The sequence below is a fragment of the Arvicola amphibius genome, chromosome 3 (assembly GCF_903992535.2).
Source record: "Arvicola amphibius chromosome 3, mArvAmp1.2, whole genome shotgun sequence".
Taxonomy (NCBI): Eukaryota; Metazoa; Chordata; class Mammalia; order Rodentia; family Cricetidae; genus Arvicola; species Arvicola amphibius.
In genome coordinates, this window is record NC_052049.1 from 35,706,641 (window position 1) to 35,726,805 (window position 20,165).

Below are 20,165 nucleotides of genomic sequence, written 5' to 3' on the forward strand. Positions count from 1 at the left end.
GATGTAATATATTGCTTCCTTTTGGCTTCTTTGAAGACTTTATGTGTGTGTGTACGTGTGTATGCACACTTGCTTGTAAATGCCAATGGTGATGTTGGATCCTTTGAAAATGCCATGTAAGAAGAAAGATCACCCTTTATCATCCAATTTTGTCATCTTTACGTATCTTCCTGAGAAAACACCAGATAAAAGACAAAGGAGAATGAATGTTTCATCTTAGATATTGTAGTAGTTGTTTTGACGTTTTTGCTGGAAGTTCAGTTTATTTATTTTTTGGTGCTGGTCATAATCCTAGATTCAGACATTAGGTATTAAAGGTTTTTTTGTTTTTGTTTTATGTCTTTTATCATTTTGAAATTTCCATTAAGGCCTAAAGTTTGTTTCATAGAATGTTTGGGTTTTGTGTGTGTGTGTGTGTGTGTGTGTGTGTGTGTGTGTGTGTGTGTGTTTGTGTTTCCCTAGATTTTAGTTGTTTGCCACCATGCCTGGCTATTTTTTCTACTTTTATTTTCTATGTTTTGCCTGTGCCCGCGGAAGTCGGAAGAGGACATCAGATCCCCTCAAAATGATCTTAAAAATACAGATAGGCTGAGAGCCACCACGTAGGTTCTCCTCAGAGCAGCCAGTGCTCCTAACCACTGAGCTATCTCTCCAGCGTGTTTTGTTGTTGTTTCTCTGATTTTTAGTTTGTAGAAATTTTGTTTCCGGTGTTCTGGGACCAAACCCAGGACTTTGTGTATGTAGGTGAATACTCTACTGTTGAGCTACTTCCTCAATCTATGTAGAGTTTCCATTTGCTTAGATTGTGAATAGTTGACATTTTCATGTTAAGAATGCCTGCTTGTGGAGTTATTGTCCTATTTCTTTTCAATTCTAAGAACATAGTCCCCTATGTTTTGAGGGACATGGTTCTAAAAGTTGCTGTCTCTGTTGCTGATTTCAATTTGTTTTTCTGACAAATCCAACATTTGGACCCAATCATTCAATTCCTTATGTGTGCTTTTCCCTAAGTACAGATCATACTTTCCTGATTTCTATTCCTTGTTGTTGAAAAGAGAAGCAGCATCTCTATATTTGCTTTCCCATATATATCTTTTACTATTACTGTTTGACATGTTTGAACAATTATTAATTTTATAAAATTTCTCTTTTATAGTTTAGAGGATGACTGATGTGATAAGTATAGTTTGTGCAGGAATTACATCTTTAAAAAGCCTCTGCCACAGTGTTTTTTCTTAAATCTTAATTTCATGGTTCTGTAGTTAAATACTAAACTGAATTTTAAAAGCAAACAATACTATTGTATTGAATTCTATTAATGCCCAGGAAAGAACTTTTTGATAAACAGAACCTATGATAAGCCAAGAAATGATTTGTTAAGTATTACATGAAGAAAAAGAGTACATAAGGATTAACTCATTTTATGAAGCTGTAGAAGAAAAATCCACCCATTTTTGTAGTTTTCTTATTATTTGTAATCTGTATGTATAAATGAGTGGACGGAGTGATGGACTTTTGGATGCCTAGCAGTAGAATGAAAGGCTTTTCTAGGGAGAACTAGGATATCCACTGATAAACCAATTGTTTTAACTCCTTAAAAGGTCCTTGCTTATTTAGACTACTTCATTTCAGATAAATCATGATTATAGTGTAATTGTTTATTTATAGTAAATAGATTATGAATGAATGCTCTCCAAACTTGAAATCTTACTTATTGTTTTTACATTTTTAGGTATGCAATTGCATTGGCTTTAAGGGAAAAGCAGCGTGTAATATTTACCAGCCCAATTAAGGCTCTTAGTAACCAGAAATACCGTGAAATGTATGAAGAGTTTCAAGATGTCGGTCTGATGACTGGAGATGTCACTATTAATCCTACAGCGTCTTGTCTTGTTATGACTACAGAGGTGACTTACATGAGTCTCACCTGACTTTTTCATTGTAGCTTAGTCAGTGTATCTCTCCAGCTTGCTTTTTTTTCAGATAAAATGTAATGATTATCTGTGGATAAAATTGTTTGAAAAAGGCATAATTATTGTAAAGTGCCCTAGCAACATTGACTATTTCCTAAATTAATATTTATTACTTCTGATAAAACATAGACACCTTTAAAAGTATTTTTAATAGTTTGTTATTACTGTGACTTGAAAATACTTGGTTATTTTATATATGTATAGTTTCAAGGATTTGAATACATTGTTTCATACAAATACTGTCTTGTTTGTTTCACGGGGTTTTCTTTGTTGTTGTTGTTGGTTGGTTTTGTCTTTTATTTTTGTGCCTGGGTATTTATTACAATCAGTAAATAAATAATCAACTTTAAAAACTATATACTCCATATTATACTTAGCTTTTTCTAATCACTATTAAGTTTTGCATATAACATGATTTGGGTGTGATTATTTCTACTGTGGTTGGTATTTAAAAATTGTATGTATATATATCTCTGTGTATGGTGTGGGGGACACATGTATAACAGTGATGTGTCAAGGTCAGAGGAGAATGTTATGGAGTCACCTTTATGTGTTTAATTTTGGGGATTGAACTTAGATTCCACTGAGCTATCTCACCAGCTCCCTTATTAGGACTTTTATACATACTTTCATAGTGTGGCTTTTGGGAAGATGTTGCACAGAGGAAGTTGAGTTCATTTTCCAAATAAAAGAGTAGATATGACAATAGTATCTTTGTGAATATCTGATTATACGTGTTGAGAAGTCAAAGATATGTAGCTTTATAATATTTAATATATTCACAAAGCAAAGCTATTAAAAATTCCCTGTTGGAAAAAAGCACTGTTTGTCTAGTTATTGGATGTTATGTTAAAGTCCTGCTCAATCTGTTTCCCCCTTTCAGATTTTGAGAAGTATGCTGTACAGAGGTTCTGAAGTTATGCGAGAAGTTGCTTGGGTCATATTTGATGAAATTCATTACATGAGAGATTCAGGTATATTTTCCAGTGTTGCGGTGTTGAGATAAATGCCATGCTTTTTTTTTTAACAAATGCCATTAATATTTTTGATTAAGAATTGTTGGATTTATTTTCAGTTTTCTTGTGTCTATAATTCTACTATACTATTACATATTCGTACTATTACATTTTCAAATTGTGGACAACATGAAATATTCCCAGTAGGAATTGAAAAGTAGCCTGCTTTTTATAGAACTCACTAAGCCAGACATGGTGCATGACTATAATACTAGCCATTGGGAAGCTGAGACAGGAAGATGGGGAGAAGATGTAGAAAGAAATGAGATAAATGGGAATCTAGGCCACCTACCAAGACCTTGCTTTCCTCCCCCACATTAGAAGCCCAATAACTATTTCATTTTTTGCGGGGGGAGAGGGTTGGCTTTACATAGAAGATTTCTCTGTGTAATGCTGGTTCTCCTGGAACTAGCTCTGTAGACCAGGCTAGCCTCGAACTAAAAGCTACCCACTTGCCTCTGCCTCTTGAGTGCTGGCATTAAAGTTGTGTATCACCAAAACTCAATTCTCAGTAATTATTTAATGTGAAAAATGTGAAAAAATTTATGGAACTTCTGTTTTACAAAGATGATTTTAGTAATTTTTAAGTTAATTTGGTTTTATAAACCTATGAATGCATATTCGTGAAAAAATATAATAGGTATGAAACAAATAAGTAAATAAAACTGCCATAAATATATTTTTCCTCAGGCTGTAGTTGCAATTTGGGGTATACCAGGAAATTTGATAGCTATAAAGCTAATGTTTAAAATGTACACACTCAAAGTAAGATTGAGTTTTATTGTCGGGCAGTGGTGGCGCACACCTTTAATCCCAATGCTCAGGAAGGCAAAGACAGGTGGATCTCTGTGAGTTCAAGGCCAGCCTGGTCTACAGAATGAGTTCCAGGATAGCCAGAGATGCACAGAGAAACCCTGTCTCGGGGAGGGGGAAGATTGAGTTTTTTGGGGTTTTTTTTTTGTTTTTTTTTTTTTTTAAAGAACTGAGTTAGTCTATATTAGTGGTTCTCAACCTTTCTAATGCTACAGCCCTTCAGTACAGTTCCTCATGTTATAGTGACTCCTCAACCAAAAAATTATTTCATTCCTCTTTGATAACTGTATTTTTGCTACTTTTAGGAATTGTAATGTAAATATCCAATATGTATCCCCCTGGGGTCACGATCCACAGGTTGAGAACTGCTGATCTATATGTTCATGATAAAAAATACTATAATGTAAGAAAACATCAATACTTACCTTTGCCAAATTCACATAGATACTTCTGAACACATTTTCTGTTTGCTTTAAAAATAATGGGTTCTGGGCCAGCTAGTGGGTTGTGCCTCTTGCCACTAATACTGGCAACCTGAGCTCAATCCCAGGACCTGTGTTTCGGAGAGAACTGACTCTTTTTCTTTGGTATTTCAAGGCAAGGTTTCCCTGTTTAACCCTGGCTGTTCTGGAACTCACTCTGTAGACCAGGCTGGCCTCAAACTCACAGAGATACACTGCCTCTGCTTCCTGAGTGCTGGGATTAAAGGCGTGCGCCACCATGCCTGGGTGAGACAACAGACTCTTAAAAAGTGCTTTTCTGACATCCAAACAAGTACCATGGCATGGGGGTGCACACTTCCCCCACCCACCCCACACACTTACATAAAAACACTGAGTACTATATAGAATCTTAACCCAAATTATGTGACATGCAAACTTTTTTTTTTTTTAAAGATTTATTATTTATTATGTATACAACATTCCTTCCCTGTATGCTTGCATGCCAGAAGAGGGCACCAGATCTCATTACAGATGGTTGTGAGCCACCATGTGGTTGCTGGGAATTGAACTCAGGACCTCTAGAAGAGCAGTCAGTGCTCTTAACCTCTGAGCCATCTCTCCAGCCCCATGACATGCAAACTTAACTATGATTAAAAGAAGTTAAATATAATACTGTGTAAGTTCTAAAAAACTTGGTTTATTCAAATCAATATTCAGATGCGAACAGGGAAACAAAAATCACATGGAACAAAGAGCTATTGCTTTTGAAACTATATTCAAAACTTTGAAACTGTAAAAAAATTCAACTAAGTATTTTAAGTCATTGATACTTTAAAAGTATTTTAATACTTATTGCCTATTATAAAACAAGTAGTGAATATTATTAATTTAGAGATAGATTTAATGTTACTAGGGCATTTTGACAGAGCTGTACCAACTTCATATCTACTATTCATCAGATTCATCTTATTTTCAGAGATCATGAGGGTAATTTGGGTAACATATCATATGGACTAGTAATAGCATATCTTTCAAATGTGTTGCTGGGCATTGTTAACCTCTTCTTCTCTGAAGCAGAACTACTATTAGCTGCCTTGGTACTGGGGCTCTTGTTTGTTAGGGGAAGGGTACAGTCTAGAACTGCTTTTTCCGAGTCCATCCTGCGTGAAGTTGCTTCCTTATTGTGTCTACTCTAAAGGTTCATGAACTAAAGTTTCAGTAAGTGTCTGACTAAAAATATGCTTTTTAAAAGTCGTTTGCATGTTCAATTAGTAAGCATTAGAGAAAATAATTTTAGATAGTATCACTTAGTTAACACTTAATTCCAAACTCCATTTGTTTTTCTCAGAGCGTGGTGTAGTATGGGAAGAAACTATTATTTTGCTTCCAGATAATGTCCATTATGTCTTTCTTTCTGCTACTATCCCGAATGCTCGACAGTTTGCTGAATGGATTTGCCACCTACATAAACAGGTACTTTCATACACTTTTCATGTCTTCATTATTTAAAAACGTTACTGATTGGGGTTGCCATACCCTTCTTATACATTTTCCTGATGCTCTTAAGGATAAAGAAGACAGTTTAATGTGAATCTGCTTCTTAAGTCAAGCAGCTTATCAGAATGAGCAGACTAATTAGAAATTGCCATCTCCAGGCTAGTATAGCTAAGCCTCTAAGAGATGGGCTTTGGAATCTAATTTCCCAAGTTAATCCTGATGATCTGCCAAGTTTGGAAATAATGTAGTACATTTACTCTAACACTGAGGTATAAGTACATAATAAGAGTTCTAAGGTCTTGGACCAGAAAAACCTACTCATCTCTTGACCATTTGATTTGGTAGTTCTTATGTAAATATGTTCACACTTAGTAATCACTATTTCTGCTTTGAATTTCTAGTACAACTTTAATGTCTGTATGAGCCTTTGTATCCTTGTTTATGAGTGTTGAAGAAAACATTGGATTTTTCTGCACTTGTTTTACACTGTTACCTTTAGGAACTTACTTTTTTGTATAAGTTGTCCAGTCACACTCCTCTCGCTGTTGCTTCTGTAAGATGGAGCCCAGCGAATCTTCAGATAGAGCTAGGTCAGTCTACTGTGTTGTAGCCTCTGTGCTACAGGAGTTTTGTTTGTTTTTATAGGTCAGGATGCCTTGTGTCCCCATACTAGCTAGAGGCTAATTACAGTATCTAAGATGAGCTAATGAGTAATGGAAGTTCAGCTCACATGTTTGGTCTTGATTAAGGAACTAGGAAATTAATTTGGTGGTTGTATGAATTAGTAGGGCGATTTCCCCCATTTTTTGCTTGCCTAGCTTTTAAAATTATTTGAAAGCATTAAATTTTTGTTGAGTGGATCAAATATACATTTTTGTCTTAAAGAAATAAAATTTTCTCTCTTTCTTTTTATAGCCCTGTCATGTAATTTATACTGATTATCGACCTACTCCATTGCAACATTATATATTTCCAGCAGGGGGAGATGGCCTTCACCTTGTGGTTGACGAAAATGTAAGGGAATAATTTACATGTAATTTCATCTTTTATATGTTGTTTTCCCTTAATTTTGAGCCGGAGAAAACTATTAACCACTCTCTACACACAGACACACTATTTTTTAAGTCTCAAATGATTATTTAAAAGTATTTTTATTTCAGATACTGTATTTGATGATGCTGTGGTGGTTCTCACCTGCAGGCTCTGGAAAGCTCAGATAGGAAGGTTACTTGTCCCCAGGACACTGAGGTGAACCTAGTGAGATGGTGCTTTAAAGACAAATTGTATTCAAGTCTTTCTTCCAATACATGACTTTCCTTCCTTCCATTCTCAGTGTTTGAAATACTAGAGAATCAAGGGCTGGGAAATGCCAGATATTTTATATCTTGCTTCTCAGTTTCAGTTATCCCATATCACATCTTGTTTTTACAGGTCACTTATTTTAAGTGTTGTTATTATTTTTGCTTTAAAGTTTCATTCTTTGGAGAAACTTTGTGTATAAGAAATGTTTAGATTAAGCCGGGCAGTGGTGGCACACGCCTTTAATCCCAGCACTCGGGAGGCAGAGGCAGGCAGATCTCTGTGAATTCGAGGCCAGTCTGGTCTACATGAGCTTGTTCCAGGGAAGGCTCCAAAGCTACAGAGAAAACCTGTCTCAAAAACAAACAAACAAACAAAAAAAGAAATGTTTAGATTATGATTAAATATTTCTTAGACAACATGTTGGTTCTAGGAACCGAACCTAGGCCGTCTGCAAGAACTACTCGTAACTACTGAATCATCTCTCTAGCCTTGTTATACATTTGCACAGTTACATGGAAGAAAATATTATTCTAGGGTGACTTCAGAGAAGATAATTTTAATACTGCAATGCAAGTGCTTCGGGATGCAGGTGATTTGGCCAAAGGAGACCAGAAGGGACGGAAAGGAGGAACAAAAGGTAATTTGGAACTTAGTTTTTAGACAGGAATTGTACATGAAAACTGAATAGCTAAATTACTCTATATTATCTTTTATTTAATGTTTTTGAGGAAACTATGTAAAGATGACAAAATTGGATGAATAATGGGTGATCTGTTTTTCTTACGTGGCATTAATTAATTTAATGTAATACATATAGTCACATTAAGCCGGTAATTAGTGGGTTTGGGTATATTCACATAATCCAAAGTCAGCCCCAAATTTTCATATAATTTATATATTATGAAATTCATTATTTTAAGATGTGCATCTTGATAATTTCTAGTCTATTCATAGAACTGAACAACCATCCCTACCATATATTTCTAAAGCATGTTCATTAACTCTTCTCTCTCAAAACCCTGTGCATTAGCAATCATTCTTCATCTTTTTTTCTTATACCAGAGACATAGGTCATCAGTAGTTTTGGTTTTTGCTTTTTTTTTTTTCTGTCTGTGAATTTGCTTTTTCTGGATGTCTCAAAAATAGAATCATATGGTCTTTTGTAGCTGATTCCTTTGAGTGAAATAAGATTCATCAAGGCAGTGGTGGCACACGCTTTTAATCCCGGCACTCAGGAGGCAGAGGCAGGCGGATCTCTGAGTTTGAGGCCAGCCTAGTCTACAAGAGCTAGTTCCAGGACAGGCTCCGAAGCTACAGTGAAACCCTGTCTCAATAAAAAGGGGGAGAGTCATATGATTATATATTATGTTCTATGTGGCCAAATAATCTAAGAATATACATTGAGTAAATATGGAGTTGTTTCTATTTTTTGTTTATTATGAATAAAGCCATAAACATTTGGCTTATGCTACAAGTTTTTGTGGGAATATGTGTTTTCTTTTTTCCTGGGTAAGTTTAACTTTTTGGTTACTGCTAAATTATTTCCCAAAGTAACTACAGCATTTAGCATTCTTCATGCTATTCTTCTGAGGAGTGTATCTGGGTATCGTTTCCTTGAACGTTTAGGCTGATACTCAGTGTGTATCTATTTGATTATAATCCTAGTAAAAGTGTAGCGATCTTTCAGTGTGCTCTTCATCTCTGTCTCCTGTGGTCACTGATGCTGAACTTCGTACTGTATACTTTTGGCATTCACAGTATGGGATTAATATCTGTTATAATCTTGTCATTTAAAAGTTTTTGTTTGATATTTTTTGCTTTGTTTTTGTTTTTGTAAGATAGAGTATATACTTTTGACATTCACAGTATGGGATTAATATCTATTGTAATCTTGTCATTTGAAAGTTTTTGTTTGGTTTTTTGTAAGATAGAGTTTTTCTTTGTTACAGCCATGGCTGTCCTGGAACTCGCTCTATAGACCAAGTTAGACTTAAATTCACAGATATCTGCCTGCCTCTGCCTCCCAAGTGCTGGAATTAAAGGCATGCATCATCATGCTTGTACAACTTTTTTTCATTTTTTAAATTTATCTTATGTGTGTGTGTGTTTCTGTTTGTATTTGTGCCTTTGGAGGCCAGAAAAGGGCGTTGGGATCCATGGAGCTGGAGTTATGGATGTTTTAGAGCCATATGTCATTGAGTGCTGGAATGCCAACTCTGATCCTCATTGAGTAACAAGGGCTCTTAGCTGCTGAGCTGTTGCCTTGGCATCTCCACTGCCTGGCTTTGTATTGAATTGTCTTTGTTGAGTTATAAAAAATCTTATATTCTGGGTAGACCTATATCAATAGATACACCTTGAGTTTGTTGTTTCTGTGTTATCGTAGACTGTGTTTTGTTCTCCACTTGCTGCTCTTATCTGTCAAAGCACAGTTTCTTTTATGTTGGTGAATATAGTCTCAGCTTTTCCTCTTTGGCGTAACTGCCTCTACCTCTCATGTCAGCCACAGCTGCTTTGTCTAATCAAGATTGTGATGATATGAAATTTTTTTTTGGTTTTTCAAGACAAGATTTCTCAGCATAGCGCTATATCTGTCTTAGAACTTACTGGTACTCTCCTCAAACTCACAAGAGATCCTCCTGCCTTCTGAGTACTGGGATTAAAGGTGTGCCCCACCGTGCTCAGCTGATTATGAAGATCTTTCTTATTTTTTATTTTATAGTTATATTTAATCTATTGTCCATTTTGAGTTAATTTGGGGTGTGACTTATTTGTCCTTTGCAGGTCCATCAAATGTGTTCAAGATTGTGAAGATGATTATGGAAAGAAATTTTCAGCCTGTAATTATCTTCAGTTTTAGTAAGAAAGATTGTGAAGCATATGCTCTTCAAATGACTAAATTAGATTTCAACACAGGTATTATAGCTTCCATGTGGTCTTAGTGTTGTGTTGGTCATACGTCTGTATACTAGCATATGCAGTTTGTTTATAATCATAATAAATGGTATATGTTCAGCACCTGTAAAAGCTTTATTAGGTTCTCTGAATCTCTTCCCCCTCCCTCTCTCCTTGGCCCTAGTGCATGCTGGGCAAGCACTGTACCAGTACAGATAAATCTTTGGCCCTCTCCTATTTTACTGGAAGATATAATAACTGCATGGCTTTAACATTACTAAGAACCATTACAGTCATATCTTCTTGTACTTCATTATTATAAACTTAGTTATTTTGCATCTGTCTCTGATTCATTAAGGGTAGGTCTCTTGGTCAGAATAATTCATCGAAAGCACTGCCCTTCATTCTTACAGCAAACTAGACCCACTCTGCCTCAAGGATGCTGAATTCTCTAAAACATTTAGCAGATGTACATTCACTGTAAATGTACCTCAAAGTTATACAGCTGTATAGTAGCATACCCTAGCCAAGACTCCAGCCAAGGAGTTATTCAGTCCTGCCTATTGTGTATGTAATCCAAATAATAAATATATTAAGAAATATTGAGTAACCCAAAATTAATTTTAGTTGTATCCAGGTATGGAGATGCATGCTTGTAGTACCATCACTTGGGAAGCTGAGGTAGGATGACCGAATGTGAGATCATTTGGGGCAACATAGTAGACATTGTCTCAAAACAACCCAAACCAAAACTTAGTTGTCCTATTCTCTTTATGTACTTAAAAAAAATCTTTCCCATGGCTAAAGTGAGATGGCAGATAAATTGCTTAGCTTATAGCTTGCAGTGTTATAAACACCACTTGTAAGCATGCTAGGACTCAGGGTTATAATTTGGTTAATTTAACAAGTATTTTTTGAGCAGTCTGTTATTTGATTGACACAGTAAAGGAAGAAATGTAGTCACTAGCAATATGGGCTTTGGGATTGTTACGCTACAGTTAAGTGCAGTGCTTATTTACACTAAGCCCCAGTTACCTCAGAGTGGTAACAGATGTGTGAGAACCTGCAGATAGTAGAAGTTAATGTTGCCTCTAAAGCACTTTGGTGTAGTTATTGTTACTACAGCCCTAGCTGGCCTGGAATTCACACAGCACTCTTGCCTCAGCCCCTTGAAATTCTTACTATTTTTATTAACTTTTCCTTACATTAAGACTGCTAGGTGAGTGTCAAGGACAGTAAATTTTATTATGTGGTGGGTTGCGTAAAAAAAATACTGATTCTTTACTTTAGCCTTATATAGACTCTTATTTTTTTTTAATGAATGAAATTTAGGATCTTAGGATCACTGACTTTTTTTTTTCTTTTTCTGGTTTTTTGAGACAGGGTTTGTTTGTGAAACATCCCTGGCTATCCTGGAACTCAGGTCATACACCAAGCTGGCCCTGAACTCAGAGAGACCCACCTGCCTCTGCCTCCCGAGTGGATTAAAGGCTTGCGCCACCACTGCCTAATATCACTGACTCATTTTCATATTAATGTGCCCTTCATTTTTTTTTCTCACAGATGAAGAAAAGAAGATGGTTGAAGAAGTATTCAGTAATGCAATTGACTGCTTGTCTGATGAAGATAAAAAGCTCCCTCAGGTGAGTTACTCCATTAAGTATGGATTTTAGCAAGTAGCAGGCATTTACGCATATTCATTTTATTGCACTGTAGCATAGTTGGCCCATGCTCTCAAACATTCATATATGTTTCAACCTGCTAAAAGGGTGCCAAGCAAAGATTTACTGCCTGTGGGAGGTTTTGTTTTTGTTTATTTGGCTTTTTCTTTTTCTTTTTTGAGCCTGTCCTGGAACTAGCTCTTATAGACCAGGCTGGCCTTGAACTCACAGTGATCTGACCTGCCTGCCTCTGCCTCCTGAGTGCTGGGATTAAAGGCCTGTGCCACCACTGCCCAACACCTGAGGGATTTTTAAAAGAGGACATAGCATAATCTAGATACTGTTTCTTGTATTTCTGTATAACAGAAATTTTATTGTTGATTATTAAGTCATTAACTTTCTCAGTTTATAAGAATATTGAAGAAAGAGAGTATACCTAATGAAAATTATCTATTCTTTAAGAAATAATTATCACCTGGGCCGTGGTGCACACACCTTTGATCCCAGCACTTGGGAGACAGAGGCAGACAGATCTTTGTAAGTTGAAGGCCAGCCTGGTCTCTAGAGCGAGTTCCAGGAGAGCTAATACTGTTAGACAGAAAAACTCTGTCAAGAAAGAAAAGACAGAAAGAGAGCGAGAGAAAGAAAGAAACAGCTGCTTTGCTTTAATCTAGTTCATACTTTTTCTTTCACTGTTGGAATTGATTTGGCATCTAAAATATGCTAACACTTAGGTGCCACTCCTAGGGATTTTAATTTTTTGGTCTAGTTTGAATTCCAGTTGGTAGAATCTTTAAAATTCTCCATATGATTTGCTGTTCATTCATAGATTAAGACAAAAGGAAAAATTTGAAGGTTATACTTTGTTCTACAAATTAATGTTTTGGTTTTCAGAGGATTTAGGTTACCCTACAATTACAGGGGCATGTTTCTTGGAATTTCAAATGGTATTTTAGCTTGGAAATTTTAAGATACTTTTCCTTCCTAGGTGAATGGTGAGTGTTGAATTGCTGCTCTGTGGCTTGGTGCATTTTATCCTAAAACAGTTAGAACGTGGGCTTTGGCAGCATTGTAGAGAATGCACTCTTCAGCTATTCTTCTGATTCTAAAGTTTATACTTTAATGTTTCGTAGTTAAGAGTTTGAACTGCCAAGATCTTTTGACTTTATTGATTTAGTTTTTAAAGGTTTCCTGCTTCAACTTCTGGAATAGCTGGGACTATGAGTGTAACCCTCCATGCCATTTTACAGCTTCTGCTGCCACAGCCTAGACTTTTGTGTGGGAGTTAACTCATAAAGCTTACAACTTTGAGGAGCAAAATACTTGTATGTATTTAAACATGGTTGTCATGCTAAAGCTAGGCCACAGTTTTATTTCTAGTTTAATGTGCAGGAATATGGATTTGATTTTGCTTTTATTCTGGGAAAGTTTTTTTAAAAAGTTTTTTTTAAATACAAATGTTTTCTTGTTTAGTTACATATTTTTTCAAGTTTTACATTTTAAATTCCTTTTCCTTATAACAAACTTTTATTTTCAAAATTACAGGTTGAGCATGTACTTCCTCTTTTGAAACGGGGGATTGGTATTCACCATGGTGGTTTACTTCCTATTTTGAAGGAAACTATAGAAATTCTCTTTTCTGAAGGATTGATAAAGGTATTGTTTTTTAATTTTTTTTATGTCTCAAAATTCTGTTATATGAGCAATGTTAAGTTCTAGTGACCATTGTTTACAGACGAGTTTGTTGTTGTTGTTTGAATTCACAGTGTTGGAGGCCAAACCAGCCTTTTTTCACCCAGACCCAGTGGCAGATTTTAGGATCTTTTCTTGTCCTGTCTTTTTCTGACACAGCTGCCAGGCTGTCCTCCAGCAGTCGTCCTCCTGCTTTGCCTTTTGTGTGCTGGGTAAAGGGCGTGAGCCATCGCGTCTGCTAGCTTTGTGTTTCATCTACTTTCTACAAAATTAGTTTGTATAGCGCGCCTTAGGAAAGTGCATTACTTTAGGTGATGAACTTGACATAGTGCCCTTTTAAAAAGGAAGTGTGCATAGAAAAAGTTTAGTTTCTCATGGAAGTGACACCACCTGGCTGTAGTACAGTTGTGCAGAATGTGCTATTAGATTTGAGTTGACTGGGTAACTAACTGCTCATCACCCTCAGACTTGATTGATTTTTTTTTTTTTTTTTTTTTTTTTTTCGAGACAAGGTTTCTCTGTAGCTTTTGGAGCCAATCCTGGAGCAAGCTCTTGTAGATCAGGCTGGCCTCGAACTCACAGAGATCTATCTGCCTGCGTCTGCCTCCCGAATGCTGGGATTAAAGGCGTGTGCCACCACTGCCCAGCTTGATTGATTTTTAAAGGGTTAGTTTAGATATGAGTTGTTTGTTTTAGGATATTCAGTTGCACTCAATGGGAGTCTAGTTTAAAAAAAAAAAAAAGAACGATTCCTATCCCAAGAAGTGGGATATTAGAAATAGGAAACAACTTTAGCATATAACTATTTATGGTTTTATCCTGAGAGTCCTCAGCCTTAAGAAGAACGTTTAGAAGAAATATTATTTTAATGAAGTGTTAGTATTTACACGCAGATCCTCGTAAGTCCTTGATGATGTTCTTCTATAAATTATAAATTTTGCTAATCTTAATTATTAATGGATCATTTTTCAAGAGTATGTGTTGAATTAAAGTAAAATAGTGGTTAATTAAAGAAGAAAGTTCAACTTGCCCCCTATTTCCCAAAAATCTTCACAGCATAACATTCAAATATTACATGACTTTTTTGCAAACAAAAGGTTACTGTATTGCTGTTATTGCTTTGGCATATAGATGGTTCATTTTTTAATGACTAGTATTCTTTTGAGTTAATGAAGTATTATTTTTCTTAATACTTTATTGACTTAGAGCTTTGCATGACTAAACCAACTGTTTTTGTTGATAAAGGCCTTGGATTCAACAGTCATGAGTCTGTACTGCCCTAGAAACTTAATTGTGTTCTTTTTTTTTTTTTTTTTTTTTTTTTAAGAAACCTAAGTGTAACGCGATCTTTAGAACTAGTTCATTATCAGCAAGAAAGCCAGGAAAATTGACTGTGCTTAGAAAGATAGTCCACTGTATCTTTGTTCATTAGTCTAGTTGTGTTCTCTCCATTTGCTTGCACTGGGATGTAAGAAAGAGTAATTTCCCTGAATTAATAAATTTGAGAAATATAAAAGAAATTAAATATTTTTAATAGTTATGTAATATTATGTAACAATATAATATTTATTTTTCAATACTTCTGTCCATCATAATTGTGCCATGTTATATTATGTAATATGTATTATTTAATAGATCCAGAATTCATCTTGTCAGTTATTTTTACAAAGCGTCATTAAAGAACTAAGCATAAAAATTCTAGCTTTAGTTACACTTGTAAATTATAGCAGTTTTTAACCTTCAAATCCATTAACTAATTATATAATTGCTTGTTTATTTAGGCCTTATTTGCCACAGAGACTTTTGCTATGGGAATTAATATGCCAGCTAGAACCGTTTTATTTACAAATGCCCGTAAATTTGATGGGAAGGATTTTAGATGGGTAAGTAACTAACTGTATTTAAAAATAATAACTAATCTTTATTTTATCTCACATGACTTTGCGTCATATCATTGAGGTTTTTAGTTCCAAATGTTTAAGACCTTCAAATATAAGTTTGAAGTGGAGTTTCCCTCATCTGAAAATCTAAACTACTTCAAAGTCTAAAGCTTCAACACCGATGTAGTGTCTCCAAATGTATTGGAATTGGAGACATAGCAGATTTTAGATTTCCAGATAAGTGATGCTCAGGTTTGTGGAGATATCTTAAAATCTGAAGTACTTCTACTCCCAAGCGTGCTAAGAAGCACGTTTCACCAATATTAAACCTTAGATCTTTTCATTCTAGCCCCTTAGGTAGATTTCCTTCAGCACTCCTACTGCAACAGCTGTAGTAGCACCACTTAGTGACCCTTCACCTTTTAGACTAGAGGGCCCCAGCAGTTTATACACATCTGATTTCCAAGGGGGAAGGAAAGTGAGAGTATTGCTGACACATTGACTTTGGCTAAAGTGTAAGTCTGATCTCAAGGCAAGTATCCCTTTCAGCAGTGGTTACTAAGCATAGGATGCAGAGGTAGAGTGCTGGTAGATACTGGGGTCCTAACGTGAGAACAAACCTGGAGCTGTGTATGGTGGCTCACACCTGCAGGCTCAGCGTTTAGAGTGTAAGGGCAGCTTTGAGACTGTCTTAGTCTGCAGTAGTGAGTTCTAGGCCACACAGGGCTACATAGGGAGACCTGCAATGTAATGATGCCTTTTGATTCTACTCAGATTTTTTGGGCTGCATTTTCAAACATCTGATCTTATTAGTAGTCTTTTTGTTCTTTTATCTGATATCCTCCTTCCTAGGCTATCAGTATGTCTTCTTAAACAATGATTCTTAACTCTTTCTTAGTCATAAGTCTAGGAACAAACCAGCATAGATCTGGACTTTCTCTATAGGAGTAAAGTACATAGGTACGTGTGGAAGTCATGGCTGGTTGTTCAGGTGGTTCAGTGCTGCTGTTAGGGTCTGAGAAAAAGCCCCCAAAGAAGACCAACAACCACATATGCAATAATAAGAGTGTTTTATTGATTCCACCATGGGGTATCAAAAGAGTGAGCCCCAAAGAAGGTCACAAGTTCCTTTTAAGCGGAATTAGGGGAATTTCAAAGAGGAGGGATTAATCTGGGGTTGATTGGTGGAGGAAATATTAGGCTGGGAGCTGACTGGTGGGATGCCTAGTGGTTAGGCTCTTTCCCATAGTAGGGTAGAGGAAGCTGTTTTTAGCTTACATAAGTCTGCGGGGTGGGGGGGCATCTGCTCAGTTAGCAGAGGGGCTTTGGGGGCTTGGGAGCCTGCTGAGCTAACAGAAGGACTTTGGAGACCTGCTGAGCTAGCAGAAGGGCTTTGGGGGTGCTTGCTGATGTTTACCCATAAGTTGTGGTTTTCGTGAGACCTGCTGGCTCAGCTCTGTCCCATTCTAGTGAAGTGAAGCTAAGACCTGGTCTTAGTTAGACCTCCAGGTTTGCTGCCTCCCCGCCCCACCCCCCAGCCTATTCACTCCCTCGTTAAGATCCTTGGACAAACAGGACACCAGTATTTTAGGTTGTCAGTTTCTTTACCTTTGTAAGGTCAAAAAGCCTGATCTTTCCCCACTAGATGGTCTTTCTGACAAGTGAATCTACCAGAGACATCTACCAAGAATTGTAACCCCCCTCCATGGGTGGGTGGCATTTTTGTGTTAATTTAACTTTGAAGATTAAGAAGTTATTATAGTGAAGAAAGAAGTTATAGTTGTTGAGTTTGCTTTGTTGTTAGTGTTCTTAAGTTTTGGGGATTTTGTTTTGTTTTTCATAATATCTGGTTGAAAGGTATTTTTTATGTTAGTATGTTAGCCAGTATTTCCTGGTAGCTGGCTTTCAGATACTGACAGTTGTTGGTTTAGTGCATAGTTAAGTCATTTTAGAACTAAAACCTAAGTTTCATGAGAGTCCCACATGCTTTTCATTGTTGTGCCTCAACGTTCCCAGAAGTTCATTTTTAAATGGTTTCATGACATGTGTAAATTGTGAATGCTACAATAAAAGAAAATATCAGGATATACTTTTTAAACCAGATTTTCTCCTAAACTTGAAAATGCTATCATATTCAGATTTCCTCTGGTGAGTATATCCAGATGTCTGGCCGTGCTGGAAGGAGGGGAATGGATGACAGAGGAATTGTAATTCTTATGGTAGATGAAAAGATGAGCCCAACAATTGGAAAACAACTACTTAAGGTAAGAATCTGTTCTTTTCTCAAGGATTCTAGAAATATACTTTAGTGACTGCTTTAAATTAAGTTTTATTGCCTCATACACCTTTCAAGATGAGTTGATGCTCTATAACTATTTGGGCGTAGGACGGTAGAAGAGGTTTACCATTTATATTGTTTCATCTAATAGGCAAAGAGCAATTAGCAGCTCATGCAATGGAAATGGATGTAAACATGGCCAGAAAGGGCAGAAATACAGGCTTTACCTACCAGATTTAGAATGCTCTCTACTTCTCTCCTCTGTGGGAAAGTACTCTAACCTTGAGAATAGGAGGTAGGATATGGGATTCCAGTACTTACCTTTGCAAAGGCAAAACTCCCAAAACATTAATTCAGAACTTTACCTTTGGTTCATCCTCTTTAATTACAAATATACTAATCATAAACTTATATTTTTCAATTTTATTATAACATAACCTTTTCCTGTACCTCAGTTTTCTTTCTTTTTTTATTCCATTTCTCTTATGTGTGGGAGGGCAGTGTGGCACAGCTCACTTGTGGAGGTTGGAGGACAGCCTGCAGGAGTCACATTTATGTTACTACATACATTCCAGGGATTGAAATTGGGTTAGGTCTTCAGGCTTATGGCAAACGTCTTTCCCTGATGAGCCATCTAGCTGGCATTCATTGTGAATTTTGGATAGTCTGGGTTTTTTGTTCGTTTTGTTTTAGGCAGGGCCTCATGAAGTAAGTCTAGGTCATCCTCAGACTTGCTGTATTGCTTCAAACTTGTCTTGATCCTCTTTTCTCCATCTCCTAATTGCTAGATTACAGGTGTGTGTCACCACAACTGGCCTTTAAAAAAAACTTCTTAAGTAAATTGGCATTGGTTGCTTTCCTTCTCCACTTAGGTGTTATGAAAGCCCCAATGAAATAGAAATGTAACATCAACTAAAAGCACAGTATTAATTGCCAGCTCATTAGCTTCTTTAACTGAAGCTTTAGCATGTTATGATAGTTTTGTTAGTGTCTATGAAATATGCTGTTTACCTTTTAACACTTAGGAACTATTTGAAAATTTTGAAATACAGTATACTATAGCAAAAATAGATAAAAGTGTGTATATTCTTCATTTTTATGTGAGTGATGTCAAAGTTCATCGTTCTGTATATGAACGTCAGATGGTATATGGTAGCTTTTTTTGTTTGTTTGTTTGTTTGTTTGTTTTTTGAGACCGGGTTTCTCTGTAGCTTTGGAGCCTTCCCTGGAACTAGCTCATGTAGATCAGGCTGGCCTCGAACTCACAGAGATCTGCCTCCTGGGATTAAAGGCGTGCGCCACCACTGCCTGTCCAGTAGCATTTTTTAAAATTATTTTTTATTTATTCTTGATTATTTTATATATTATAAAATGTGTCTTGATCATATCTGCATCCAACTGGCAGTTCATTTTCTGAAACAAGGTCTCATACTGTTGAACTGTCCTTCCTGAATTAGCTTTCTGAGTGCTGAGACTATAGGCATTTGTCACTTTATGATCTTTATGGTATCTAATTTTCAGTGTCAGTGATTAATACTTGTAATACTATTATCATCAAAGATGTGTGTGCTTGTGTCATATGTGTGCCTGCATGAATGTATGTGTGCCACCTCTTTGCAAGTACCTGAGGCCATAAGAGGGCTGGATCTTTGGAAATGGAGTCCCTGGTGGGTAAGAGCTATCCAGTGTGGGTGCTGGGAACTGAATCCCAGTTTCTGGAAGAACAGCAAATGGTCTTCACCTCTGAGCCATCTCTCTAACCCTGAAAGCCTGTTCATAAAGAGCCACATAACTTTAGTTCTTCATGAAAATTATGCAAGACTGAATCTTCAACTCTACCAGACAGATAAATTTATTGATAAGTGAAAAGTTACTAGTTTTTTAAAATAGTCTGTTTCTCTGTCATTTTTCATCTGTTTTATAAACAGAAAATACAAAGTTTGGTATAAAGTGTGTGACTGATTTCAGTATCTGAATGTAGGAAATTTGCTTGTCATATTTTACGGCTTAACAAAATCATGAATCATAATGGAATTATATTTAGGAATATTTATTTAGTTGGCAGCATCATAAAAGAAATTGAACCCAGGGTGTTTAGGATGGTAACTACTAATCCCAAACATGGTTCAATGAGCCATTTAATAAGAAGGATGAGCTAAATATTAGCCTAAAGTACACCGGAGAAAGCATCTACAGTAGTTGACTTAAAAGGAGAAATAAAGCAGAAGAACTAACTTATAAATTGGAATTTAAGTTGCTATCCTTTCTATGCAAGTTAGAATAAATGGTATCACCATATTTCTTATCATTTAAATTAGAAAAGAAGTGGTTAATAAGGGCATGGTTCATATGGATGTGGAATGCCATTTTAGGGGTCAAGGCACTGAACACTCAGATGAGCTGGAATAAGTATTTGCTGTTTATTTAAGTCCAGATTTCATAGAGAAAGTAATAAGGAAAAAAGCCAGAAAATTAAAGGCAGGGTCTAATTTGTAGAATTTCAAAGTACTGAAGTTGTTTTAAATTGCATTTCTTTGGGCTGGAGAGATGGCTCAGTGGTTAAGAGCATTGCCTGCTCTTCCAAAGGTCCTGAGTTCAATTCCCAGCAACCACATGGTGGCTCACAACCATCTGTAATGAGGTCTGGTGCCCTCTTCTGGCCTGCAGGCATCTACATAGACAGAATATTGTATACATAATAAATAAATATTTTAA

The 20,165-nt window shown here is 36.3% G+C and overlaps 1 protein-coding gene across 1 annotated transcript in view; it reads left to right on the plus strand.

Annotated features, from left to right (window-relative positions):
* The window catches only part of Mtrex (Mtr4 exosome RNA helicase), a 62,974-nt gene that overhangs the window by 10,720 nt on the left and 32,089 nt on the right, over positions 1–20,165 (plus strand). The window contains exons 6-15 of the mRNA XM_038321318.1: positions 1,733–1,907; positions 2,857–2,947; positions 5,594–5,718; positions 6,658–6,756; positions 7,579–7,681; positions 9,829–9,960; positions 11,503–11,582; positions 13,146–13,256; positions 15,074–15,175; positions 17,311–17,436. Coding sequence (XP_038177246.1) covers positions 1,733–1,907; positions 2,857–2,947; positions 5,594–5,718; positions 6,658–6,756; positions 7,579–7,681; positions 9,829–9,960; positions 11,503–11,582; positions 13,146–13,256; positions 15,074–15,175; positions 17,311–17,436 — 1,144 coding nt within the window. The remainder of the gene's footprint in view (positions 1–1,732; positions 1,908–2,856; positions 2,948–5,593; positions 5,719–6,657; positions 6,757–7,578; positions 7,682–9,828; positions 9,961–11,502; positions 11,583–13,145; positions 13,257–15,073; positions 15,176–17,310; positions 17,437–20,165) is intronic.